Source organism: Canis lupus, chromosome 15 (genome assembly GCF_011100685.1).
Source record: "Canis lupus familiaris isolate Mischka breed German Shepherd chromosome 15, alternate assembly UU_Cfam_GSD_1.0, whole genome shotgun sequence".
NCBI classification, from domain to species: Eukaryota; Metazoa; Chordata; class Mammalia; order Carnivora; family Canidae; genus Canis; species Canis lupus.
The window spans coordinates 22,446,356-22,473,892 of record NC_049236.1 but is presented as its reverse complement, the minus strand read 5'-3'; the positions used below and the strand labels follow the sequence as shown (position 1 = coordinate 22,473,892).

The 27,537-nt window shown below is 46.1% G+C and overlaps 1 protein-coding gene across 2 annotated transcripts in view; it reads left to right on the top strand.

Annotated features, from left to right (window-relative positions):
- Nucleotides 1–16,220: 16,220 nt before the first annotated feature.
- PAWR (pro-apoptotic WT1 regulator) overlaps nt 16,221–27,537 on the top strand; it is a 101,923-nt gene continuing 90,606 nt past the window's right edge. For both annotated transcript variants that reach the window (XM_038558528.1, XM_038558527.1), the window contains exon 1: nt 16,221–16,787. In XM_038558528.1, the coding sequence (XP_038414456.1) occupies nt 16,257–16,787 (531 nt within the window). In that variant the 5' untranslated portion in view covers nt 16,221–16,256. The remainder of the gene's footprint in view (nt 16,788–27,537) is intronic.

Here is a 27,537-nt window from a genome sequence, read left to right as displayed (position 1 = left end):
CGTTGGGCATAAAGATTAAACAAATAAAATCTTTTTTTAAAAAGTCATGGAAAAAAGAGAAACTATTCCTATAAATGGTGTTGGGACAATTGAGTAACCAGTTGGAAAAAAAAAATAATTAGGGCCATGCCTTACGCCTTCCATACAATGAATTGCAAATGAGTAAAATATTTAAATGTTAAAAAAGAAACCACTGGGGCACCTGGGTGGCTCCGTTGGTTAAGTGTCCTACTTTGGCTCAGGTCACGATCTCAGGGATGGAGCCCCGGAGGGCGGGCTCCCTGCTCAGTAGGGAGCTTCTTGTCCCTCTCCTTCTGCCCCTCCCCTCACTCGTGCTCTCTCTTTTTCTCTCTCTCAAATAAATAAATAAAATCTTAAAAAAAAAAAAAAAAGCCAAACTGTTAAAGTACTGGAGGAAAAACTGTAATTAAATAATTTCAGAAACCATTAAAAGATGGTATAATTGGGCTACATTATAGTGAAAATTTTCTGCATTATAAAAACCATTTATTATAAACACAATCTAAAAAGAACTGACAAACTGAATAAAACTTTTGCTACCCACCTCCCAAAAAAGCTGTAAACTCTTTACTGAGTTTCTACGACTCAGAAATGAAACAAAACAAAGCAACCACTCCCCCCACTCCTCACACACGCACAGTAGCAAATTTAGCAAAGGACGTGAACAATTTACAAGAAATAAAAATGACCTTTAGACACAGGAGACGTGTAAGTTGAATCATAAAAAGTAAAATGCAAATGAGACCTGTAGCCAGATTGCCTGGCTTACTCGCCCGGTTGGCGAGCCTCACAGATCTTGACAGCACCCTGTTGAGGCAGGTGGGACCCTCGCATTGATCGCTGAAGGAACTGGAGTTGGGTGCTCCTCAGGAAGTAACTGAGCAATATCTGTTAAAATTAAAACTGCACAGGGATCCCTGGGTGGCGCAGCGGTTTAGCGCCTGCCTTTGGCCCAGGGCGCGATCCTGGAGACCCGGGATCGAATCCCACGTCGGGCTCCCGGTGCATGGAGCCTGCTTCTCCCTCTGCCTCTCTCTCTCTCTCTCTCTCTCTCTGTGACTATCATAAATAAATAAAAATTAAAAAAAAATAAAAAAAAAATTAAAACTGCACAAATGCCTAGACTGGCACTTGCACTTCTAGGAATTTAACTTACAAATATACTCTTGGGCGTGACAAGTGACCTGGATGCAAGGCATGCAGCAACACTAACTGCAAAATATTGGAAACGAAGTAAATGTCAGCAGGGGACTGATTCAACAAATACTGGTGTGTGTTTATCTGACAGGTTGCAACTGGACCAACGCAAGAACCAGGCTTCTGTTTCTTTGTGTCTCCTGTACTTACCCGGCTGGGGCCACGCTCCTAGTCCGTCCGCCCTCCCAGCACTCACCAGCATCCGGCATACTAGACACATTTTGTTGCTGATTTGCTGCTTGTCTGTCTGTCCTGCACCCTCTGCTGGAAGATAAGTTCCATGAAGGCGGAGATTTTGCCACCTGCTCTATCTTTACCACCTAAGAGTGCCAGGCACCTGATAGACACTGCGTAACTACTTGTCAGATGAATGAATACAAGAATGAACAGATATAGAAAAATCCCAAATCCATTTTAAAATGAAAAAAGCAAAATGCAGTCGTATTCTAGCCTTTGTGTAAAAAATCATACTGACACAAATGTATGCACACATAGCCACGCATTTATACATGAGCACGTGCACGCACACACACGCTAGCCCATCCAGAGCCTTTATGGCTGGATACACAGCAAGCCAGTGCCGGCCGTTGTCCCTCAGAGCAGGAGAGCAGAGCTGTGCAGGTGGCCATTGTAGGTAGGATTTTTTATACTTTGCCCGAATAGCTCTTGAACATCATTCCACAAACGTATTATATAATCAAAAACCAATTTTTAAAATTTATTTATTTTCTTAAAGTAATCTCTACACCCAACGCAGGACTGAAACTTATGACCCTGAGATCCAGAAGCTTCTGGAGACAGAGAATTAATAACTAGAGGCACAGGAGGCAAACACAGAGTCGAATATTTGAGAGATGAGAGAAGGAGCGTAGGAGAGGGAGGAAATGTCTCCTGTATCCTTGGCCCTAAGGAGCTCAAGACCCCTCTGTCCCCTCCAGTTCACCTGTGTCTCTGCTCCCAGCCTTCCAAGGGCCCTGCCTTCCCCATTCCTTCTGCACACTGTACATGGCTGTGTCTTAGCTGACCTGGCTCCATCTGTTGGAATGCACTTTCCTCCCTTGTCTACTTAAAAAAATATTTTCATTCTCAGTGAAGCCATCTGTCCTCTTTGTGCTTCCACAACCATTTGTTCTTATTTCCACTTAGAACAAAATACCATCAGTTTGTTTACAAGTTTGTTTGTTTGTTTATTTATAAGCAGGGGCCCTGCCCAAGATGGTGCTTGAACTCACCACGCTGAGATCAAGAGTCACATGTTCTCTGGACAGAGTCAGCCAAGTTTACAAGTCTTCTTACACAGATATTCTTTTTTTTTTTTAAGGTTTTATTTATTTATTCATGAGATGCAGAGAAAGAGGGGGGTGGGGCAGAGACACAGGCAGAGGGAGAAAAAGGCTCCATGCAGGGAGCCCGATGTGGGACTCGATCCCCGGTCTCCAGGATCATGCCCTGGGCCGAAGGCAGGCGCTAAACCACTGAGCCATCCAGGGAACCCCACAGATAATCTTTTACGGTATCTGTTTTTGTTTACGTGTGTTTAAACATGTAACCTGCAAGCTCCTTGAAGGCCAGAGCTGTCATTCATTCTTGTTCTCCATTGTTAAATGGTAACTTGCATGGATCAAGCTTGAGCACAGTGCGTACACCCCCAAAATGTCCATGAATGACTTACAATCCTTTTCTTCATGTAGCTTATATATTAACTTTAAAATGAGGAGCAATTTCTGTTGGAAGATGAAGGGACTTTTACTGAGCAGCCTTAGAAAATGTTAGTCATTAGCACACTCAAATTACAGTAGAATGTCCACCAATAACATTGCCAGGGAGAATTGAACTTCTAGAAAGTTCAATAAAGGGTGCCTGGTAGCTCAGTCTGTTTGGGCTCAGGTCATGGTCTCCTGGTTGTGGGATCCAGCCCCACGTCTGGTTCCAAGCTCAGTGAGGAGTCTGCTTTGGAGTCTTTCTTCCTCCCCCCTCTGCCCCTCCCTGCACCCGTGCTCTCTCATTCTCTCTAATAAAAATCTTTTTTAAAAAAATAAAAAAAAAAGAATTTTAGAAAAGGTTAATAAGTGGATTTTGTGGAAATATTCAAATTCACCTGAAAGAAGTCTGCCCAATGAAACCTGACCATAACCAGATTAAAATCATTAGCATATACAAAGAAAGAATGCATCCATCAGTAGCCAAGTTAGCAGCTTCCTTAGCAAACAAGAGATGGAATGCGAAGGTCCTGGGGAGAGCCCGTTCTGTTCAGTTTGGCAAGACTCCCCTTATTTGTGGCGATGAATGCTCTGGCTCTCTTACCAAAGGCCAATAAACACTGGATTCCTCTAATTAACCCCTATTGTTCATTTTCCATATTTACCAAGTAAACTTCCAGTTATGTTTTCACTCCCATGTAGGTCTGCCTTCTTGGAGCATACCCGCTGCTAGTGATGACTTTGACATTCCTGTGTTTCTGACCTTCATATTTTTTGTAATAAGTCAACGAGTTATTTGGCTCTTAGGTATCAGGCAAGTGTGCTACGTTAATGTGAATGTATTGCTGAAAATTAATCTGCTCTTTAATTGCTGATAAAATCAGAGTTCTGAATCTGCAAAGCTGAGGATCAAAGGCTGGCTAGGCCAAGGAAGAAATCTCCAACCAGACTTGTCCCCACCTCTCAAGTAAGCCCTGGCAGACAGTTGGCATACGTCCGGGACAACCTTAGGACTGCCAACCTGCCCCTGTGCCATCTGACACTTATTTATACATAGAGCACTGCTGTCTGCCAGACATCATGGTGCAAAGACAGGGAGGGAAGGGGCTACTCAGGTATCCCAAGTTCTGTGGCTTATCTAGTCCTGTTGTTCTTAGCCCTAAGACTCACTGATAATGAAACTCTAAAATTTTGATGAAATCGAAACAAATCTTTCACAGAAAAATGCACAGAAACTGGGCTGTTTGCACTTAGTTTACTTTATAGCCTTGAAAATTAATGGTTTTGACATTTGATATAGGATGGGCTCTGGAATCAGACAGCTGTGTGCTGAAATAATTGGCTTTATCATGTATTAGCTGTGGGACACTGCACAAATTACTCTCTCCATGTCTCACTTTGCGTATCTGTCCAAGGGAATATTGGTGCTCCCCTCCTAGGATTGTTTAGAATTGTTAGACATTAGGGCAGCCTGGGTGGTGCAGTGGTTTAGCGCCGCCTTTGGCCTGGAGTGTGATCCTGGAGACCTGGGATCGAGTGCCACGTCGGGCTCCCTGCATGGAGCCTGCTTCTCCCTCTGCCTGCGTCTCTGCCTCCTTCTGTGTGTGTGTGTGTGTGTGTGTGTGTGTGTGTGTGTCTCATGAATAAATAAATAAAATCTTAAAAAAAAAGAATTGTTAGAATTATAAAGTGACAGCACAGTCCCTAGTGTGTAGTAAGCAATGACTTGCTGCTATAAATGGTATTATGCAAAATACTGTCTTCATTAATTTGTCTTTTTTTAAAGATTTTATTTATTTATTCATTAGAGACACACAGAGAGAGGCAGAGACACAGGCAGAGGGAGAAGCAGGCTCCATGCAGGGAGCCCGACGTGGGACTCGATCCTGGAACCCCAGGGTCACGCCCTGGGCTGAAGGCAGCACTAAATTGCTGAGCCACCCGGGCTGCCCCTGTCTTCATTAATTTGAATGACGACAAAATCAAAGGCAACCTTAACTTTACTTAGTAGTAAATTCCGGTGAAAGGATGCTTTTGATTTGAATAAGAAGTTGGGTTATGTCAAAAAAAAAAAAAAAGTTGGGTTATGTCATTTATGTCATCCACTTGACTTCAATTCATTTTGCGGCAATAAACACTGAAAACATTGGCCCAGATAGGTCAAAGAACATACCCGAAGGTAGCCGAATTCGTGCCTTATCACCACCACTGTAAATTAATGGAACCATCTTCGGTTAGGTACATCGTTGAAGCTTCTGTGGGCCAAAAAGGATGACTGATTCATGTTTTAATTTCAAAGTCATCGGATCAAGAGTAACTTGCAGAAGAATTCTATGGTGTTTTGAGGTATTGAAGATTTCTGCTTGTAGAGAAATTAGGAAGACTTTCTCAGTGGGCTTCTGGCCACAGGAAGTCCTTCTCCTCATTGGGAAGCCTAAAGTGCTGCCCGCATTGTCTTCGCTTCCTCAAAGGGTGCTGAGCTGTGAGTTGGTGGGTTCCTTTTAGCAGTATCCGTAATACCCCGTGTAGGACCTTAAATCTGAAGATCTGCTTTAATCTCATGGTCAGAAATACCTATGATGTAACAAAACCAGGAATGAACTCCTCTTAATTAAACTGTTCTGAGAAGCCTTCTCTCTCTCTCTCTCTGTTCCTGTGTCTGTTTGTCTCTCTTTAGAGCACACACACGACCTAAGTGTGAAGTTCAATCACATACTTTAGGATGTATTCTTTGTAAACTTAGTGGACTACACGCGACAGAGAAGAGCTTCCTACTCTGATCTCTTTTCTAGTCAACATTTCTTGAAAAGGCTGAGGTCCAGACCAGGCTCTGATAGAGTTGATGACTTTCAGGGCAGTAAACAAGACTCCTTTGAGAATTGCTGGCACAAAGCAATTCCTGTGGATGCTGAGGGCAATGAGTCATGACAGCACGCGGATTGCCTTCAGCAAAGCCGCCTGGCCAGGTATGCTACTGAGCCCAGAGAACCAAACGCTCTGTCCACACAAAGTTTTCCTTGACAAAGCCACTTTTTTCACCATGTGGAAAATGACAAGAGCTTGTTGAGTTTCCAAATGGGAATAAAAAAGATCGGAATACTTCTTGAGTGGCACCGGTGTGCAGATAAAGAATGATGATAAAGAACTGGCTGAAATGAGAGGCATCAGCAGTTTCTTCCAATGTTTGCCTATTGAATGAAGGTGGTTGTGGAGCCACTGTAGGGACCTTTTTCCAGATATTAGAAGAAAGATCAGGGACTACGAAGGGGATCGTGACTTTCGAGATTGGTATGCCTTCAGTTTTCTTCCTTGGTCCCAAGCAATGAACCGTTTCAAATATCTCCAAGGTACATGGCTTCATTATATTTTCTACAATTTTGAGTCTTCTTTTGCCTGACTTAAAAAAGAACAGGGACATGTTAAGGTTGCCCCCCAAGACATGGGCAAGTTCAATTTTGTTAAAATTCTGGCCTTTTAGAATCAAATGTTTTCTCATGAAGTGATTTATCCAAGTCCAGACATTTTCCTTTTAAAAATTATGTTAAATTCTAGCATATTTTAAACATATAAAAAGTACAGAAAGTAAATAACAAAGAACCTAGGTCCTCCCCACTCCCACTGAGATTTAACAAATGTTTTCTTAAATAAAAATCTTAAAAGCAATTTTTAAAAATTTATTCATGAGAGACACAGAGAGAGGCTGAGACCCAGGCAGAGGGAGAAGCAGGCTCCCTGCAGGGAGCCCGACGCGGGACTCGATCCTGGGACCCTGGGCTAGGGCAGATGCTCAACCGCTGAGCCACCCGGGTGTCCTTCAAGGGAAGTTGTTTTTTCTTTCTTTCTTTTTTTTTTTGCCTTAGGAGGGTGTGGTGGTCAGAATAACGGCCCCCAAAGAGTTTCGAGGCCCTAATCCCAGGAACCGGTGAGTGTATTAAGTTACAGCAAAGGAGAATGAAGGCTGAAGATGGAAGTAAGGTTGTTAACCAGGGGACGTTAAAGCAGAGGCTCCTGGAGTACGCAGGTGTTCTCCCCGTGCAATCATTCATCCTTACACGTGGAGAAGGGAGGCCCAAGAGGGAGCCATAGGAGTTCGCGATGATGAGAGAGAGACACAAGAGAGAACAACATTCCTTATTCTGAAAAGGAGGAAGAGAACCTGGAGCCAAGGAATGTGGGAGGTTCTAGTGTTGGGAAGGCCCGGGAAGCACATTCCAGAAAGGAGCCTCCAGAAAGGAATGTAGCCCCGCGGGGAGGGGGAGGGAGGCCCAGCCCGACACCTGCGGGACACCGGCCACAGAGCCCTGCAGTGCTGCCCGGGGGACCTGTGCTTGGGGGGTGGATAGAGACCCAGCGGGGGTGGGGTGGGGGGAGGAAGGGAACTGAGGGAACTGGAGGCGTCTCCATTGCCATAGGCACAGTCCCCACAGAGGCCACGGCCTAAGAGGAGCAACTGATGACCTGCGAGAGGAGAGTGATGCAGGAGCAGAGCCCCCGAGGGGGCAGGACACCGGCAAGGGACACTGGCTTCTGCAAGGTGCCCAGAGGGGCGCCAGGGTGACCCAGGGCACAAGCCAGGTCAGAGGGCGGCGAGGGGCCCCGACACAGGAAGGGGGACACTGTCAGGGGTACAGGCCCGCTCCCACCTGCCCTACTCTAGCCAGTGGGCCGAGAGCAGGGTCATGAGCTGCGGGTAGGGCAGGATGCGAGTGTGAGGATGCAGGGACTGACCCCGAGTCTTGAAGCAGGGCAGCAAGCTCGGGACTGCCCGACAGCCTGGCCTGTCCCCTTGGGGCCATTTAAAGCAGGGCTGGACAGCACGCCCTGCTGTGTGTGTTTTTTTTTTTTTTTTTTAAGATTTTATTTATTTATTCATGAGAGACACAGAGGGAGGGAGGCAGAGACACAGGCAGAGGGAGAAGCAGGCTCCATGTGGAGATCCTGATGCGGGACTCGATCCCGGGACCCCGGGGTCACGCCCTGGGCCCAAGGCAGAAGCTCACCCGCTGGGCCACCCAGGGTCCCGCGCCCTGCTGTTTTCAATTAATCTTATGTGGCTGAGCAGGTGCAGGCATAGAGCAGGCTGGTGGCAATACACTTTAGGCTGAGTAAGGAAGCTGGGCTCTGAAAGAATAGGGAGTGAAGAGCTGGTAGGACCAACAGAACAAAGAGGGGTCGCAGTGGGGGGACCAGAGAAAGTGCTGGGGGACTAGGAGGCCGTGGCTGGGCAACAGGGGTTTGAACTGGGAATCTGGAGGTGACTGGGTGGTGATGGCAGAGCCAAGAGGCGGATCGTGGAGAAGTTGGACTAAAAAGGGGAAAGAGGCAGAGGTGGTTGCAAGTGAAGCCAAGGACCTGAGGTGCCAGGGGCTTGGACCCACTGTCTCCGCATCTCATCACTAGGAAGTGACACAAGTGGGAGAAGAGGACAGTCGGCCAGGGGCGGTTGGCTGGACCACGCCGCGAGCTGGCTCTCAGGCCGCGAGGCCCCTCCTCTGGGGATGGGTTGCACCATGCAGGCTCTAATATCACTAACGTCAAGGATGTTACTTGCTTTTTTTGATGGGAATAGTGTGAAGTAGAGTTTGTCGGAGTGCCCGCTCGTGGTACACCACTCTGTGTCTTTGCACTGCGGAGAGAGGACACATCTGTGTGTGAAGTCACCTATCTAATGCAGCAGTAAGTAAAAATAAGATCAGCAATAAAAATGCAGACAAAATAGTGCTGGAGAAAGATGTCAAAGCCCAGGTCCTTCCTGGACTGGCCACCAAGGCTGCCTGGGGTTAGGGGCCATCGGCCGAAGGGGCAAACCTCACTAGCTGGAGGGCACAAGGTGCATTTGGTAATGTAAACTGGTCTTCGCGTTTTAGTTGGATAAACCCGACTCCATATCTTTATTTATTTATTCCTTTTAGTATTCTGTATCTTTAAATATCTATTTATAATATTGGATTTTCATGCTTTTTTTGACTCTGCCTACCTTAAGGAATGAACCTCACATGCTGACAGTGCCTCGCCTCCCCCACACAAACAATTGAGGCCAACGGCTCACCAATAGCACTCACTCTTACAATGAGCGCTTTTCTCTAATAGTTTTGTTTTCTTTCTTTTTAAAATAATCCTCACATGACCCCTTAAGGGGTCATGACTGCAGTGTGAGAGGCTCTTTCTGATACCATCATTTTATTTTTATGTATTTATTTATTTAAAAGATCATTCATTCATTCATTCATTCATGAGAGACACAGAGAGAGAGAGAGGCAGAGACACAGGCAGAGGGATAAGCAGGCTCCATGCAGGGAGCCCGATGTGGGACTCGATGTCAGGACTCCAGGATCAGGTCTTGGGCTGAAGGCAGATGCTCAACCGCTGAGCCACCCGGGCTGCCCTATATTTTGGTATTTATTGAAGTATAGTTGACACGTTACATTAGTTTTGAGCGTACAATGCAGTGATTCGACGACTCCATCTGTCGTGCTGTACTCTCTGCAAGTGTAGCTGCAGTCTATGGCTGTACAATGCTATTACCATACCATATAACTATTTTTGATATGGTCAGACATTTTTCTCTAGTCTTTTTGATAATAGAAACGTTATGTAATAGGACGTGCCACACCTTTATAGACAGGCTACAGAAAATACATCTCCTGGAGTTCTCTGTAATAGTGTCAGTCAAGAGGGGCTTATGATGTAATTCAACATGGAGAAGTAGAGGTCTCTACTTATGTGGCTTATCAGAGCCTCATCAGATATTAGATTTCAGAGCACCTGGAAATCTGCAAAAGGGAGAGACGAGGCCTCCTGTTGAATACCACAGGCGGAACACACGTTTATCCCTACTCCCACAGGTAATTTTTCTTTATTTTTTTTAGATTTTTAAAAATTTATTTATGATAGACAGAGAGAGAGAGAGAGAGAGAGAGAGGCAGAGACCCAGGCAGAGGGAGAAGCAGGCTCCATGCAGGGAGCCTGACGCAGGACTTGATCCCGGAACTCCAGGACCGCACCCTGGGCCAAAGGCAGGCGCCAAACCACTGAGCCCCCCTGAGCCCCCCAGGGATCCCCCAGGTAATTTTTCTAAAACAAAAGTAAAGTAATAAACCAGTCACAACAAAGAGGATGGGAGAGGAGAACAAAATATTGGAGGATGGAAGGAGGGGAACACACATGAGCAGAGCAGAGAAAGGGGACTCCCAAGCACCTGCAAGAGACAAAGAAGAAATGTTTTTTGTCCGGAAGAAAGCTCAGCAATTGGAGGCAGAAGCATGTACTTCTGAAAACAGAAGAAGTAGTTGAAAATCTACATCAGGAACAGTTAGATTCTCAAGTTCCTTCTCTAAGGCCAGTAGCCGAGAGGCTGTCTCTCCTGGTCCTGGCAGAGAAGCGAAAGTCCACAAGTCTGCGGGTGTTGAGTCACAAAGGTCCTGAACTTGCATGTCCCAGGAACGTCGAGCCTAGGTACGGGGTATGGTAAGGTCCTCTCTGCTTTCCCACCTTGGCACCTGGAATGGTTGACAACTGGCGACACAGACAGAGGCACAACTTCAGGGAGGCCGATCTGGCCAAGAGAAGAGGCCCACGGATGCTGACATTGGACACGTGCCTCCGGGAAAGGTCTGTGTCCAGGCAGCCGCCTCCGTGGTGAGGACCAACAAGCTCTGGCTTTGCACAAAAGAGCATCCAGTCAGCTTTCCAGTACTTCTGCCTTAAATATGAATGCATGGCAGGCAGGAGAAGAAATCCTCCAACCCGAAAGATGAAGACGAAAACATCCAAAAGAAAAAAAGGAACTCCTAGGACAAGAGACTGAGTGCAGGGCCAGAGGAAGAAAAGTTAAAGATATTTCCTTTGGGAGAGAAAAGATGGTGAATCTATGACACAAGGATGGGATGATATGGAAAAAGAACACTTAGAGAATGAGAAACAAATCTTACCCCAAAATAATGGTGGCAGAAACAGGAAACTTGATAGGGAGGTTGGCATGTAAGATGGAGGAAACTTCACCAACAGTAAAAGAACACACCAAAGAGATGGAAACTAGGAGAGAAAAGATCAAATATTTATTAGCCAATGTTTAGAAGGCCAACGTCTACTTAATAAGTTCTAGAGAGAACAGAGGCACAGAGGATTTGCCCTGATTTAGCCCTTTTTTTCATTATTATATTAGGCCCTCATGAGCCCTTTCAGTCTGCCATCTGCCCTAGAGCTGGGAAATTTCCTTATCCTCTATCTTTGCTAATTCTTCTTTAATTTTCTGCACAGAGAGGGAGGGAGAGAATCTCGTGCAGACTCTGTGCTGAGCAAGGAGCCCGGTGCAGGACTCCATTTCACGAGCCTGAGGTCATGACCTGAGCTGAAATCAAGAGTTGGACGCCCAACCGACTGAGCCACCCAGGTGCCCCGTGATACCTTGAAAACTATGAAGGAAAGTGATTTTTTAAAAAAGATTTTTTTATTTATTCATGAGAGACACACAGAGAGAGGCAGAGACATAGGCAGAGGGAGAAGCAAGGCCTCATGCAGGGAGCCCGATGCGGGACTCGATCCTAGGACTCCAGGATCACGCTCAGGGCCGAAGGCAGGCACTAAACCTCTGAGCCACCCAGGGACCCCCGAAAAATTATTTCTAACCTAGAGTCCCATGCCCCACCAAACTGAGTGCGAGGATACATTAAAATGTTTTCCGACATACAAGGTCTTCAAGAATGTGTAATCCTATCTCCAGAATAAACTGAAAATGTACTCCGCTGAAACAATGAGGGAAAAAAAGGAAGGGGGACAATCTGGGATTCAGGAAACCAGAGGTCTGCATAGGAAACGATTCCCAGGATGTTAGGGAAACCTAATCCTAGGATGACCACAGAGCCACAAGCCTTCAAATCAACCCAGATCATGGCAGGGCACAGTGGGCTCCAGGAGAGACATCTCCAAGAAAAAGAGAACTAGAACTGTAGATTCCCTGGTATGATTAATTGCACCGGGAGGAGGAAAGTTTGGGTTTCAGTTTGTGACTGGTAAAGGAATATGATGAAATGATTTTAAAAATGGCAAGAGTTTTGACTGAAGAGGAAAAAGAATCGTGTGACAAGAAAAAGTGGTAAAAATGCAATCATAGTACACTGCCTGGCTCTGCTGGGAACAGTATTTGCAGAGTCATAATGTAATGAACATTAAACGTTTATTTAATAAAACTGTGATATAAACAGAGCAGGAGCTTAAGAATAAAAAAGTGTATGTGTAGTTAGGGTAAGAGGCAAATTTTCTTTTTTCCATATCAGGAAGTCAACAAGGTAGGTCTAAAAATGAAGAAATCAAGAAGTACAATAGCTGATGAGGGTATTAAGATAAATACGATGATTTCTATTGGCAGAAAAAGAAGAACTCAAATTTGGGGGAGGGTTTTTGGGAGTGGGAAGGCTAGGTAGGGGATTGTTGGCTTTTGTAAGAATCCTTGCAGAACTAAAGTATTTAACTTTTAAGACTAAGTACATGTGTCATTTTGATTTTAGAGAGTGAACTGCATCTGCTCCAGAAATATTTGCACTGAAGGCACAGTGGCTATTCCTCCATATTCTATTAATTATTTCAACATATACAGATCAGCTATTTCATATCATAGCTAATCCACTGCCCAGAAAACATTAACATTTAGAGTAAGTATCATTCTGACATATAAAAATGAAACTTTTTATTTGTTAGCATCACCATATTTCCCTTTATTACTAAGGGCAGGTGTACCACCAAAATTGGTCATTTTAGGGATAGCTCAGGGGAAGGTTTTTTTCCCCTCTAGGGAACATCTGGCAAAATTACAACTGGGGGGTTGGGGGCAACTAGTGATAGATATCGAGCGGATACAAGCCAAGGATGCTGCTAAACATCCTGCAAGGGCCAGGATAAGCCCCCAGGAATTACCCAGTCCCAAATGGCAATAGTGCCACAGCTGAGAAACCAAGCTCTGCGCCTTTGAGGATTAATTCATGAGAACGCTAACCATAAGGACTGATGCCCTGCAAACATTTTGCAATTTGGGACTGACTCAGCGGAGTATCTTGGTGCAGTGCTGGAAGCAGACTGGCTGTGCAATACATCTTTGGAGATGAGAATGGTCGGGTAAAGACACAAGGTATAATAAATGATAACAATAATACTACACAGGGCGTTGTACCTCAATAATCTCTTTCATCCATGGTTCCCCGGGCCCTTTATAGGCTGATAATAACCACTCTGGTTCTCATATACCACCTTTTATCCAAAGAGCGCAGGCACCTTCACAACACTCTCACAATGTAGGATGTATCATTAGCCCCATTTTACACGGACGTAAACAGAGGCACAAAAGTTAAGCAACTTGCCCAAAGCCCCAGGAGTCGGTAGCAGCCAGTTCCTGACTCAGCCTATTAATACTAAGAGAACTAGTCCACGAGTGCAGTGATACATTTATGTGGCGTTAAGCGTCATTCTAGTTCATTATGGGTCTATAGTTTTCCAATTAATATGGTGTATTCTCTACCTTGTTCTTTTTGCTTGCCTTTTCTTCCCCTCCCACCCCCCACTTCTTAGAGACCAAGAACTCCTCAGTATCCTAACAATCAGTATCCTATCAATCCGTATCCTATCTTCCCCTCAGTATCCTATCAATCCGTATCCTATCTTCCCCTCTTATTGTTAGGATACTGAGGAGTTCTTGGTCTCTAAGAAGTGGGGGGTGGGAGGGGAAGAAAAGGCAAGCAAAAAGAACAAGGTAGAGAATACACCATATTAATTGGAAAACTATAGACCCAGAATGAACTAGAATGACGCTTAACGCCACATAAATGTATTTACGGAGTGTCTTCCTTGAACCAAGCACAGAGTGCCAGTTCTCACAATAGCTTAAAAATACACGCTGTTGGGATCCCTGGGTGGTGCAGCGGTTTGGCGCCTGCCTTTGGCCCAGGGCGTGATCCTGGAGACCCGGGATCGAATCCCACGTCGGGCTCCCGGTGCATGGAGCCTGCTTCTCCCTCTGCCTATGTCTCTGCCTCTCTCTCTGTGTGACTATCATAAATAAATAAAAATTAAAAAAAATACACGCTGTTACAAATGATTAAAAAAATACATGCTTTGTTGGTTATTTTATAGCAGAGAAAGCGGAGTTTCAGAGGATTTAAACCAACAACACATCCAGGACGCGTCAGCTACTTAGGAATTCCTTCTCAGGCACACTGCAACCCCCCTCCCCCAGCTCCTGCAGCCCCTCTGGGTGTGCAAAGCCCCAGCTCCCGCAGCCTCTCCGGGTGTGCAAAGCCTTGTAACTTGTGAGTTTCGAGGCAGTGAGCTGAGATCTGGTTCATGCCCAAGCCTCCTACTGCCCCCTTAAAACTCAGAAAACAAAAATCCTGCAGTGAATCCGTAATTGAAGAATTCCGGGTGGCACACCCAGGACGGAACCAGCCAGGCTCAGCCTTTGAAACCAATTCCCAAGGAAGGCCTTTAGGTTTCTGCGGGTTTTCAGGGCTCCCTCCCCGTGACCCACACGTTCACCCCAACAGCCACCCCGAGGGCCAGGACGCGGGGCTCTCCCTCCGTGCATGGCACGTGACTCACCTTCTCGCGGAGGCGCCCACCCACCGGGGGCCACCCGGGCAGAAAAGGGACAGAAGTAGGAAGAACGATTTAGGTTAGGGGAGAGTGTGACCCAGGGCTCGCCTTTTTTTTTGTTTTTTTCGCCAAAGCGGTGACCGGGCGTCCGCAGGCTGCGAGCACACCGGGCCGGGCCGCAGCACCTGCGCCGCCGCCACGTGGGCCGCGGTCCGCCTGGCACCCGAGGGACGCGAACCTGGAGGCCCGTCCCCGGGTCGTCCCCGGGTCACCCCCCGGTCATCCCCGGGCGTCTCGGTGGGGGCCCCCGGTCCCTCGGTGCGGCGGCGGCGGGGCGACCCGGCTCACGGCCACCCCGCCCGGGGACGCCGAGGCCCCGCGGGCGAGCCCCCCCGCCCCAGGTCACGCTGCTCTCGGGGGGCCCCAAGGTCGCTCGGGCCTTCTCCGGCCCCTCCGCCCGCCGCCCCCGCACGACCCCAAGACGGGCCGCCGCCCGGGGAAGAGGGGCGCGACGCCGGCCGCACCCGGGGCACTCGGGCGACCCCCAGCCTCAGGGCCCCCCCCGCGGGCAGCTCCGGGTGCGCCCCTCGGCACGCGGTCCGCAGCTTAAGCGGAAGAGCGGCGGGGGCGGGGGGGCGCGGGGGGGCACGGGGGGCTACGGGGGACGAAGGCGGTCGGGGGTCGGCCCCAGGTGCTGCGGGGGTGACGGGGGCGGGGGGCCAGGGGAGGGCGGCCGAGGTATGGGGGGACTGTGGGACCAGGGGGCGCCAGGGGGGGGCACGGGGGACGAAGGGGGGCGGGGGAGCGGCCCGAGAGGACTGCAGGGGGGGAACGGGGGGGGGTGCCATGGGAGGCGGCCACGAGAGTGCTGCGGGGGGGGAACGGGGGCGGGGGGGACGGGGGATCGGGGGGCCCACGGGGGGCTCGGCCCGAGGGCTGGGGGACTGCGGGGGGCGGTCGCGCTCGCAGCGGGAAGGCCGCGGGGCGGGGAGCGGGCGGCGCGCACCTGAGGCGGGGCGGGCGGGGCGGGGCGGGACGGGCGGCGGCCAGGACCACCCCCCTCGCGCGCCGTCTCGGCCCCTTCCGCCCGCGCCCCGGCGCCGCTCAGCTCCCCCCGCCCCTCCCTCCGCCCGGCCGACCCCGGGGAGCCCCGAGCCCCGGCCGCTAGTTGGCGGCAGCCGCTTCCGCGCCGCCGCGGGGGCTCACCTGGGCGCCCCCCCACCTCCTCCCAGGTAAGGGGCTGCCCCGACCGCCTGCGCCGGGGGCGGCGGGGCGGGGGGGGGCGGGGCGGGGCGGGGCGGCGGGGCGAGCGGCCGGAGGTGCGCCGCGCCGACAGGTGGCGGGGCCGGGTCTGAGTCCGGGTCCCGCGCAGACCCCGGCGGGGCGTGGGCGGGGCCGACCTCGGGGGCGGGGCCAGTCCGTTTCCCCGCCCCTTCCCCGCCCCCGGGGGCGGCGACCGGCCCGGGCCGCCGTGTAGGTGCGTCGGAGCCGCTGGCAGGGAGGGGACGCGGCGGCCGCTCGCGGGGCAGCGGGGGCAGCGGGGGCAGCGGGGCAGCGGGGGCGGCGGCGGCGGGCGGACCGCGGCCGGCGAGGACTCAGCCTTCCCCTCCCGCCCCCCGTGTGCGCCCCGCAGACCGTCGGCCCCGCGCCCGGGCTCGTTGCGCCGCAGCGTCCCTCCGGCCTGTGCAGGGCGGCGGCGGCGGGGCCGGGGCCGGGGCCGGGGCCGGGGGCGGGGAGCGCGGCCGCTCCGCGGGGAACATGGCGACCGGCGGCTACCGGGCGGGCGGCGGCGGCAGCACCACGGACTTCCTGGAGGAGTGGAAGGCGAAGCGCGAGAAGATGCGCGCCAAGCAGAACCCCGCGGGCCCGGCCGCCGCGGGCGGGGGCGCGGGCGGGGGCGCGGGCGCGGGCGGCGGCGACGCGGGCGGGAAGCCCCCGGCGGGGACTCCGGGCCCCGCGGCCGCCGCCGCCGAGCTGGGCAGCCACGCACCTGCCGGGCCGGGCTCCGGGGGCGTGAACTGCGCCGGGGGCCCCGCGCCGCTGCCCCGGCCCGGCCCCGGCCCCCGGCGGCCCGAGGACGAGCCCCCCGCCCCCGCCCCCGCCCCCGCCGCGCCCGCCGCGCCCGCCGCCGCCCCCGCCGAGCAGGAGGAGCGGGAGGAGCGGGACGGCGCGGCGGGCAGGGGCAAGGGCGCGGGCCCCAGCGCCAGGAAAGGCAAAGGGCAGATCGAGAAGAGGAAGCTGCGGGAGAAGCGGCGCTCCACCGGCGTGGTCAACATCCCCGCGGCGGAGGTGAGCGCGCGGCCGCGCACACGTGCTCCTGGGCGGGAGGGCGGGCGGGCGGGCGGGTCCGCGCCCCGGGAGCAGCCCCGGCGCAGCGCCGGCGGCCGGGGGATGGCGACGCGACGCGCCCGGCTGGCGACCCACGCGTCCCTCCCGAGCCTCCGGGGCGCGCCCGCCGTTCCCGCGGCCCGTGTCGGGGGCACCTGCGCGGAGCCGCGGCCGGAGCGCGACCCCGCCCCGCCCCCCCGGGCCCGGCTGGCCTCGTCTCTAACCCGAGGCCCTAAGTCCCCGCGGCGCCCCCTGCGCCGAGCCGCGGGCCGAGGGCTCCCGACGCGCGCCTGGGCCTCAGGGGTGCTCGGGGCCACGGGAGCGCTGCGGCCGCCGCGGCCACGGTGCGGGCGGCCCGTCCCCGTCCCCGTCCCCGTCCCCGTCCCCGTCCCCGTCCGTAGTGCGGGGCTCCGTGCAGCGGGGAGACGGCCGCAGCGGGCTTGGTGTCTGGGGCCTGCGAGCGCCTCCACCCCCTGCAGGCTGCAGCCTCTTCCTGGGAGGACGAGTCTCCGCACCTCTCTCTACCCCCAAGGGAAAAAACCAAAGCAAAACCCAATTTTGGTGAAAAAAAACAAAACAAAGCCCAATTTTGGTGGCCTTAATAGAAGCTCCCCGGTTTTGGGAAGTGGTTCCACAACCTTCTTTCACCCAAAGTAGTACTTGCATTTTTTTTCCCCTTCCCATTGGCTCTTTAGGGTTTCTTTCTTTTTTCCCCATTGGCTCCTTAGGGTTTCTTTCTTTATTTGTTAAAACTTTTTTTTTTTTTTACTCGTGGTTTTCTGATTTTTTTCAGCTTTGATACCCAGTAAATAATTAATAAGAATGTATTAACTTTGTGGTTCAAGTGAAAGCACGCACAGTAAGTTAGGGGGAGTGCCAGACATACCCAACTTCTTAAGTGTTAATATGTTTTCCATACCTGGAAAAATCACGGTTTGCCCTTTGAAGGGTATATTTTTATATGCAAGTTTCAGACAGATTTTTATCAGCCAGCAAAACTGCGGCTGTCCTCTGCGGCTTGCTACTTGCACAAAAGATCTGTTATTCATTAAATTGCTTTAAAAGGAATTCATGAAAGTGGTAATCAAATTTCTAGGGTTTTCTTTTTTTTTTCTTTTTTTTTTTAAGTTAAAAATATGAAGATTAAGGGGGAAACTAAAGACAAGGCTTTGGAAAAGCTACATTCCTCAACTTTATTTTTAAAAGTAGCTGATGGTCCAAATAAAAGAATTAGTCATTTTCAATCTTTTCCTCATTGTTCATCTGACAGGGGTCTTATTTTGGGAAATATCTTGGCAGATGTTAGACTTCATTTTTTTTTTTTTTTTTTTTTGTCTGGCTGCTTGTGCTGGAATTGTTACTTTTCAAGTACCTTTTCTGTTTTTAACAAGGGTAATGTTTACTGGGGGAAATAAGTGTGGTGTATCTTGCAGGATCCTAAGAAACATCCTTTGTTAATACTCCTGCTTCGGGTTAGGGAACATAGTGCCGAGAATGTAGATGACTCCCCACTACAATTGAGTCTAATACTCTGGAATGTTTTTCGTTTGGGTGTTGGCAACTCCTAAATTTAATCTTCCTTAAAAACAAACAACCCATGGTACCATTTTTTTTTTTTTTTTTTTTTTGTCTGTGGAATTTGAACCTTTTTTTTTATTGAATAGGGAATTGAGGACTGCTTTCTTTTTGTGGTAACTATGGCTCTATCTGTCGCTGTAGGACGCAACAAAACATGGTAATGTTTTACTGCAGGATCTAATTAGCAGGCATACTTCTGGAGGGCCTCCTCCTCTTTTCATAAAAGCCACTTAAATCTTTCAGATTATTTTAATAGTGGTAAATATATGACACAACACCTTAAAGGTGGGCCATCCTTATATCTCTAGGCGGTGGTTTGTTTTAGGATTGTGTGCCATTCATTTCTCTTGGTAGTTTCAACATTGAGAGGGTCGTTGCTGTGGAGTTTCTTGTGTAATAGAACTTAGCACTCCTGGGGGAAGCAGCCATAAAATGTCTTACAGAATTTTCAGGTTTGTAAATATCATAAAAACAGAAGATCAACAATCTGTCACTATTCAAGGGTAGACTTGTACTGTATATATTGTTGAGAAAGACTCCTATTTTCGGACAGTATTGTCAACCAAGTTTATAGTAGAGGAGTAACATGTAACTTGCATGCAAGATGTTTTGCATCTTGCAAAACCATCTATTTTGGTGGTTGATAAACATTGAAGTTCCTTCAGGAAGTATTTATTAAACGTCTCAGTGGCATATTCATGGTGACTTTCATTAGCTTCTTTTACTAATTACAGAGTATTATAAAATTGTTGTAGAGATACCTGACACTAGCTAAAGAGCCTACAGCCAAGCAGAAGATAGTTTTAGCAGGGAAGCAAGTCAGAAACTCAGAGTAGTGGATGGGGATGGGAAGCTGGGTGGGCTACTACTTGTAAGTGTAATAAAAAGTGCAAATATTCAGTAGTTGTTAGACAAACTTTGGCTTTCATTTACTAGGGTAAAAATTTAAAAAATTTTTTTCCTGAATTTTTACTTTCTCTATTTTTTAGGCAGTAGCCCAAATTGGATAATTTGGATATACTTCCTGCCAATAATTCTGGTATATGTTTGTTAGATCAGTCAGATGTTCATTACACGTCTGTGTTCGAGGCACTCTCGTAAGTGCTGTGGAAAAAAAGAAGAGTGAGGCAGTGTATATTCTCAAGGAGCAGGACTGTAATCCAGGAGGAGGCATAAGGCATAATTATATGAAAAAACTCAAGTACTGAGTTAACAGTTGAAAAGCCATCCTAACATAGCAGATTGTGAAATAGGACTATTTTGTGTGTAGGGGTGCCTGACTGGCTTAGTTGGTGGAGCGTGTGACTCTTCATCTCAGGGTTGGTAAGTTCGAGCCCCACGTTGGATGTGGAGATGACTTAAAAATCTAAAAAAAAAAAAAAAAAAAAAAAAAAATCTAAAAAAAAAATCTATCATCTATCTATCTATCTATCTATCTGTCTGTCTGTCTGTCTGTCTGTCTTGTGTTTGGAGGGAAGAGAGGATTGGGCCATGAGAAACTTCCGAGGAGGGTCTTGAGCTGAGGCTTCTGTTTCTGTAGTTACGTGTCTATACATGTATATATATATATATGTATATGTGTGTATATATATATATGTGTGTATATATATATATGTGTATATATATATGTATGTCCACACATACATGTATACATACCTATTTGTATAGTATTGTAAATATCAGAGGGCAGTGCTTCTTAATTGTGGCAGAGAGTTAATATCACATGAGGATCTTAAAAGAAAATGCTCCCCGTGCAGAACACTTCACTTTTCCCTCCCTGACCCCTGTTTGATTTAATGGGTCTGGGATGGATCCCAGGCATTAGTATTTTGATAAACTTCTCATGTGATTCTAGCGTGAGTCAGGGTTTAGAACTGTTGGGCCACAGTCTGGGGATTTGGGCGTGAATAGAAGCCAGGCCTTGTCCGCAGGCCTCTCAGGCTGTAGAGAGCTGGGCGCAGTCCTGGAAGTGCGGCCTGTTGCTGAGCCAGGGCACCTAGTTCGAGGAGGGGGCAGGTTGAGGGATTCCTAGACAGGACCACTGCTGTTTTCAGAGTGCTTATGAAGTCACTGCCATTTAATAGGTTTGCACGAGGACTTAACAGAGAGGGTTACCCTAGAAAATATAAATATCAATAGGTAGAGGTGGAATGGCACTCCAGTTTTGATTGAAACCATAAAGTTAGCATATATTGAAGCTTACTGTTTTCATAGTGGTTGGCTAGAGTGCTGCTTTATGCGTTGTTTTAATTAATGCTCAGAGCAATGCCATGTAGTAGTTACAGTTTCTCTCTTTATCCTCCTTTCCAGAGAAGAAAATGGAGGCTTGGAAAATTTAAACGACTCAGGATCCTATGGAAAGTGAATCAGTGGTAGAGCAATATTCTAAACGTTTTTTCTTTTGTTGTTTTTTGGTGTACATGTGCCTCTTGGGAAAGTGTTTTTTAAGAATTAACCTCCTCTGGGGGCACCTGGCTGGCTCAGTTAGTAGAGTGTGAAAATCTTGATTTCAAGGTCCTGAGTTCAAGCTCCACATCGATTGTGAGGCCTACTTAAAATTAAACAAAACAAAACAAAAAAAAACCTAAGAAAAATAAAATTAAAAAAGAATCTACTTTGCAATATTTAGCTTATTTCCTGATAGCTTTTTACATTTTTTTTGTGACTTTTTATTAGAGGTTATCTTAAGTAATATAAACATCTGGCTGGGGAGAAAACAGTAAAAGGAACTGAATAGAAATTAAGGTCAAATTTGTAGATTCAGGTCTTGTGTTAGACCCTCTTACTTTATAATTGACTTGGAAAAATTTTGAGCACCAGGCCACCAGCAAAATCTGTTTTTTGGCTAGAAGTCAGAAACTATGACTCTTTGTTTTTATTTAAGTGTTACGTTGTTTTTCTGTCAGGATGGGGCTAAAACAGTTACCCTGTTATTTAAAGGAGCATATAATATATAGAAAGCACTTTTAGGTGAGCACACTTTTAAGTCATAATTATTCAGCATATTTAGTGAACATTATGTAGGACAAGTTCTACTTAGTAAATCATGTAAATCCAGGTAGATTAAGAAATGTCTTTTGGTATGCCCATTATATTCCAGACTGTCTACCTTTCTATGTGATGAGTCAGAAAAGGAGCTAATAGTGACTCAGGGTTGGAGAAAATTGGACTTGTCAGTAGGGTAGGTATAGTGTGAACACTAAGACTGCCTTAATAAGATAGCCCAACTTCCCTAAATGTTTGAACTCATTGGTAAAATAAATGGAAATTTTAATATTCTCAGGAATTGTAATGAGTTGTCTAAGGTGAGAAGCCTCTTTCTATAAAAAGAATTATGTAATGAAAGTAGATGACATTTATGGGGTGCTTATTAGGTTCTAGGCACTATTCTTAGCACTTTACATGTATTGATGCATTCTCATCACAACCTTATGGTAAAATGGGGTAAGTTATTTACTTGACTGAGGTCACATACGTGGTGAGGAGCAGAAATAGCCTGCCTTTAAAGCCTGATGCTTAATAGCCATCTTATCTATTTCAGTGTATCATATACTGTATACCTAGTTTAAGAAAGACAAAGGTTATTTTAGTAAACCAGAAGATGCTAACATTACTATAGACCTTGAAAATAGCCCTCTAATAAAAGGCAGATAAAGTGGGACTTCATTAGAAAAACTTGAGAGTAAATAGTGACACTAAAATTCTTACTTAAAATCATTATCAAGCTAGTGGCTTTATTTATGCTGTTTATTATTTCTACATTGGTTTTTAGCACCTGTGTTATAGGTCAGACTATAGCAAAGTTGGTACACATGTTTAATAGCAAGGCTAATTAATATATGTCTTTAAAATGAGTGGCAAATATTAGAGTTTGAAATTTTCTGAGTGCTTTTTTTAAAGAAGTGAGATATAATTCATTTATCATAAAATTAATTCCTTTAAATTCAGTTCAGTAGTTGTTAGTGTATTCACAAAGCTGTGCTCTAAGTGCTTTTGTATTTTCATCTTAATTTTTCATTATGTTTTTAAAACCTGTAGTACCTAAGTTTTAGCTTCCCACCCTATAAAATGCAGCAGTATCCGAATAATTAAATTTCAGTTTTTCCTGCATATCACAGAGAAAATGAAAGAAACTGTGATGGAATTTTCTTTCTTTTTTTTTTTTTAATTTTTTTTAAAATTTTTATTTATTTATGATAGTCACAGAGAGAGAGAGAGAGAGAGAGGCAGAGACACAGGCAGAGGGAGAAGCAGGCTCCATGCACCGGGAACCCGATGTGGGATTCGATCTCGGGTCTCCGGGATCGCGCCCTGGGCCAAAGGCAGGCACCAAACCGCTGCGCCACCCAGGGATCCTGATGGAATTTTCTAACAGTTTTATGTTTCTTAAAACACCTGCTACCGTGTGTTTGTATAGGAGATTAGTATAAGAGGTATTTAACTCAAGGTAAAAATTTTAAATAAATTTTTAAAAATTTAAAATTCTGCATATCTTTCATGGAGATCCGCAATGCTCTACTGTCTAAACATATGGGAGCTTTGATTCCAAGTAAAAATGGAGTTTTAAACCACCTAAAACCTTAGTCATGTTACTTAAATCAATGTCAGAAAGGATGTGCCCGGGGTTTATGGGGATGGGGGCCACCTGCATACCAGTATCATCTGTGTTGCTTATTTGAAATGTGGATTTCTGGGATCCACCTCATCCTGGGGGCAAGGAGGGGTATCTGAGTCTTCAGTCTTAACATGTTGAGTGATTCTTGTACACTCAACTGGAGAGAACTGACTTAGATGCCCTGTAATGGTTTACTGATCTGTCAAGGGAAATTGATACTGATTGTCTAACAGGTTTGTCACCTGATCAGATAAAATAATGTTGGTGTCAGTGTCCTAAAACTGATAAAATGATAAATTATAGTTAATGTGTAGGTTTATATTGATAACTGGTTGCTGATGTCTAATGGAAATTTATTATTGGGATGCTGAAAATTCTTTTTTCCCTTCTAATAAAAAAACTTCATAGACATTTTAACAGAGCTACTTGGAAATTCAAAGCACCTTAAACATTTATGTAATAGACAGTTAGTGCAAAATGTTGCATCTGCCTTGCTTCTTGTCCTGAATTTATTAGAAGCCTAGACTACAGGGAAAAGAAAAACCAAAAATTCTACTTAATGTGTAATTTGAACTTTCATTCATTTTTCATTTTTAAATATCTTTAAGGGAAAGCATATAATTATGTTTGTAAATGTATTTCATTAGTAGCTCAAACTCTTAAAGCAGGTTTTGTCCATCTTATCAAAATATTCCCAAGTGAATGATTTTTTTTCTCTTGTTTACTCTCACATATTAAATCTATAGGCATTCTCAGCCAGTTGATTCTTAAAATAGTTATTGCTGAGGGAACTTTGAATTTAAATCTTAGGTATTTGTGTTTGTAGCCATATACCTACTGGTATAGAATTAAGCCTAAGCCACTTATCACATTGTCCTTGGGTTAAGTAAAAATACAATAGGCACCGTGTTTGAATGAAGTTGTAAGAACATTTAATTTCTAAAAGCAGCAGAATTATACACTTCAAAGGAAGAAGCTGCTCCAATGAGTTCAAAACCTAGCATGTGAAAATTGGATAGTAAACATTTATTCTGTGATAGAATTAAGAATATGTAAGTTAGGTGTGGATCAACTTTGGCTTGCACTATAAGATATCAAAAAGTCTTGTCAAGAATTTGAAACCCATGATATCTTCTTTGACTATTTCAGCTACTTTTTATTCAAGTACCATTTCTGTATGTTTAATATTGTTTTTTAAATTAAGATTTCCATTCTTTTTTAAGTACTACTAAAAATATTCAGAAAGAAATTCCAAAAGTAATAGAAAATCATTTCATACTTTGTATAACTTGTAAATTTCTCAGGTCATGATCTCAGGGTCCTGAATTTAGAAATAAGATTAAATAGTTTACTTTTATGCTCATAAGCTTAATATTAAATACTGTCTTTCAAAGTGAATTTTATTATAAAACATGTTTTCATCCTGTATTTCAAATTGTATTATTTTTATTTTTTAGTCCTCTAGAGTTTATGTAAAGAAACTGTAAACAGATTTTTAGCTATCACAGAAACGTAATCTGTAACATAAATTCTCTCCTTTCTATTCATTTCAGCAAAACCCTAACAAAATACCTTCAGAATACAACAGCCTTAAAAAAAAAAAAATCCAACCGTATAAAACAAATAAAACTATTACTAAAAACTATATTTTGACCCATAAGAATTTGGTGAAGGAATTTAGTTAACCCAAGGACAATGTGATAAATGGCTAAGGCTTGGTGCTATACCAGTGGGTGTATAGCTAGAAACACAAATAACTGAGATTTAAATTTTTTCTGCTGGTAAAAATAACGTGTTTAAAAATAAAAAGGAATGTGTTCCTTGTAGTTCTCCTTCTGGAAGTCGAGGAAAAGATAAACATCACCTGTTATCTTACCCATATTTTTTTTTTTAAGATTTTATTTTTTATTCATGAGAGAGACACACAAAGGCAGAGACACAGGCAGAGGGAGAAGCAGGCTCCGTGCAGGGAGCCCGATGCAGGACTCATTCCCAGGACCCCAGGATCAGGCCCTGAGCCGAAGGCAGATGCTCAACCGCTGAGCCACCCAGGCGTCCCTTGATATATTTGTTTCTGACCCTTTTTCTCTAGATCTACATAAAAAACAGAACCACACTATACAGATTTTGTGTGTAGTTCATCATGAATATTTTTATGGTGGTGATCTTTAAAATTAAGGATGGATTTTTAAAAAAATTAGTTTCAGGTGTACAATATAGGGATTTTTTTTCTTTGTGTTGTGGTAAAATACTAATAAAATCTTACGTGCTTTGGAGTGTGCGTTCAATGGTATTGAATATATTTATATTATTGTACGGTCATCATCACTCTCTATCCCATTACTCTTCTCCTGTTGTAAAACTAAAACTCTGTAAGACAATAACTGCGTTCTACCTACCTGGCCCCTGGCAACCACCATTACACTTTCTGTCTTTAGGGATGGATATGTTTGTGTTGCTTGATATGAAAATACTTAAACATTACTTAATTGGTAAAGGACTCTACTACTTCTGTGCCCTATAGAGCTGTCTGATTGGCAAATAAGTAAGTTGTCTTAAGATAAACAGCAGTATATTTCTTTTCATGTATTGTATTTCCTTTTTTTTTTTTAAACATTTTATTTATTTATTCATGAGAGACCTAGAGAGAGAGGCAGAGACACAGGCCGAGGGAGAAGCAGGCTCTATGCAGGGAGCCCGACGTGGGACTCGATCCCGGTATCAGGCCCTGGGCCAAAGGCAGACGCTCAACCACTGAGCCACGCAGGTGTCCCATGTATTGTATTTCCTGAAGTTTCCTGAAGTGTACTTCAAGACAAGTGTTTGGATCTTTCAAAACACCTCATAGGTACTAGGACCTTCAAATAATTGTGAAGGATGCCCAGTTATATTTTTTAAAGATTTATTGATAGAGGTAGGGAGAGAGCGAATCCTCAAGCAGATTCCCGGCTGAGCTCAAGCAGATTCCCGGCTGAGCACAGAGTCAGACGTGAGGCTCGATCCCAGGACCCTGAGATCATGACCTGAGCTGAAATCAAGAGTCAGATGCTTTACTGACTGAGCTACCTATGTTCCCCATGCCCATTTTTTTAAAACCTCCTCTGTAGCCTTTGATTTCAGTGGGAAATTAGTAATCAGAGCTGCAATAGTTGTGTGTGTATAAGTAATAACATCATATAAAAGTTCCTAATCATATGTGCAAGATCACACAATTAAAAGTATAGGACATAAGGAAAAGTGGAGTTTAGGGGCATAACACTCAGAAATTTTGTAAGTGAAGTGTAAAAAGATAGAAACCTAAAAAGACTAGCACAATTTTACATGTTAAATGCTTAAGAAATGTATAAATACTACAATAGATGTGACCTTGAAAAAGACTTGAGTTTTCTTATAGAAGTGGGGGTTGGGGGTCGAAAGGGTGGCAATTTGGAAGTGACGGAGGAAGAGTCATCGTAAATTGGACTGAAGCCATAACACTAGATGTGGGTGGGGAAGGCCTGTAACAGGAGCGCACGTCTGAGATGTGCACATTCTGTGATGTTCTGTGGGACTGGTTGCATTTTCTGTGCTTACCTAGTATTTCTTTCAGTTGCCCACAGGCAGGTGTGAAATTTGTATTGTGCTCAATTTGCTCCCTAGTATATCTGGTGCATTGGAACGAATCCAGTTTTCTAAACCAATATTCTAGTTTTTATGTATATACCCATATTATACATCTGTTTATACAATTATGTGCACACCTATGTTTGTCCATCCAAAATCCATGCACCAGTGGCTTGAGAAGGTCATTCCAAGTAATGAGATGGAGAAAGGGTCAGGGAGCAGATGTGACTAGAGATAAGAAAACTCATTTAAGAGCATACTGATCCTGATTGCTAGGGCAGTGGTGGTAGGGAAGGAGAGGAATGGGTGGATTAAGAGGGATTTCACTGGTAATTAGGAAATTACATAAACTTTTGAGCTGGAAGATTCAACCTCAAACTCCGAACCTGTAGCTGAGCCAGGGCTCCCTCCCCTCAGGGCTACCTATACCCTGATCCCTATCTAAATCTTGCTTACTGTTTTCCTTCTTTCTTGAATACTTGGCCTATTCCTCTTGGTTTATCTTGCCATGAAGAGCTGTTACCTTAATTCTCCTTCACTTTCAACTTTTCTTTTTTAAAGATTTTATTTATTTATGAGAGACACAAAGAGAGAGAGAGAGACAGGCAGAGGGAGAAGCAGGCTCCATGCAGGGAGCCCCACGAGGGACTCGATCCCAGGACCCCAGGATCACGCCCTGAGCATGAAGGCAGACGCTCAACGTTGAGCCACCCAGGCGTCCCACTTTCAACTTTTCTTAATTGCTCAACTTGCAGGCATTGTTTTCACCTGCTGACTACCATTACATTGCTTATTTCCTTCTATGTAATTGAAGTTGGTCTCTTCAAGGTTGCTTGTGACCTCCTAATGGCCCAATGAGGCGGCAGCTTTTCTACTTTGAGCCTATTTGACTCTCCTGTAGTGTCTGCCCTTATC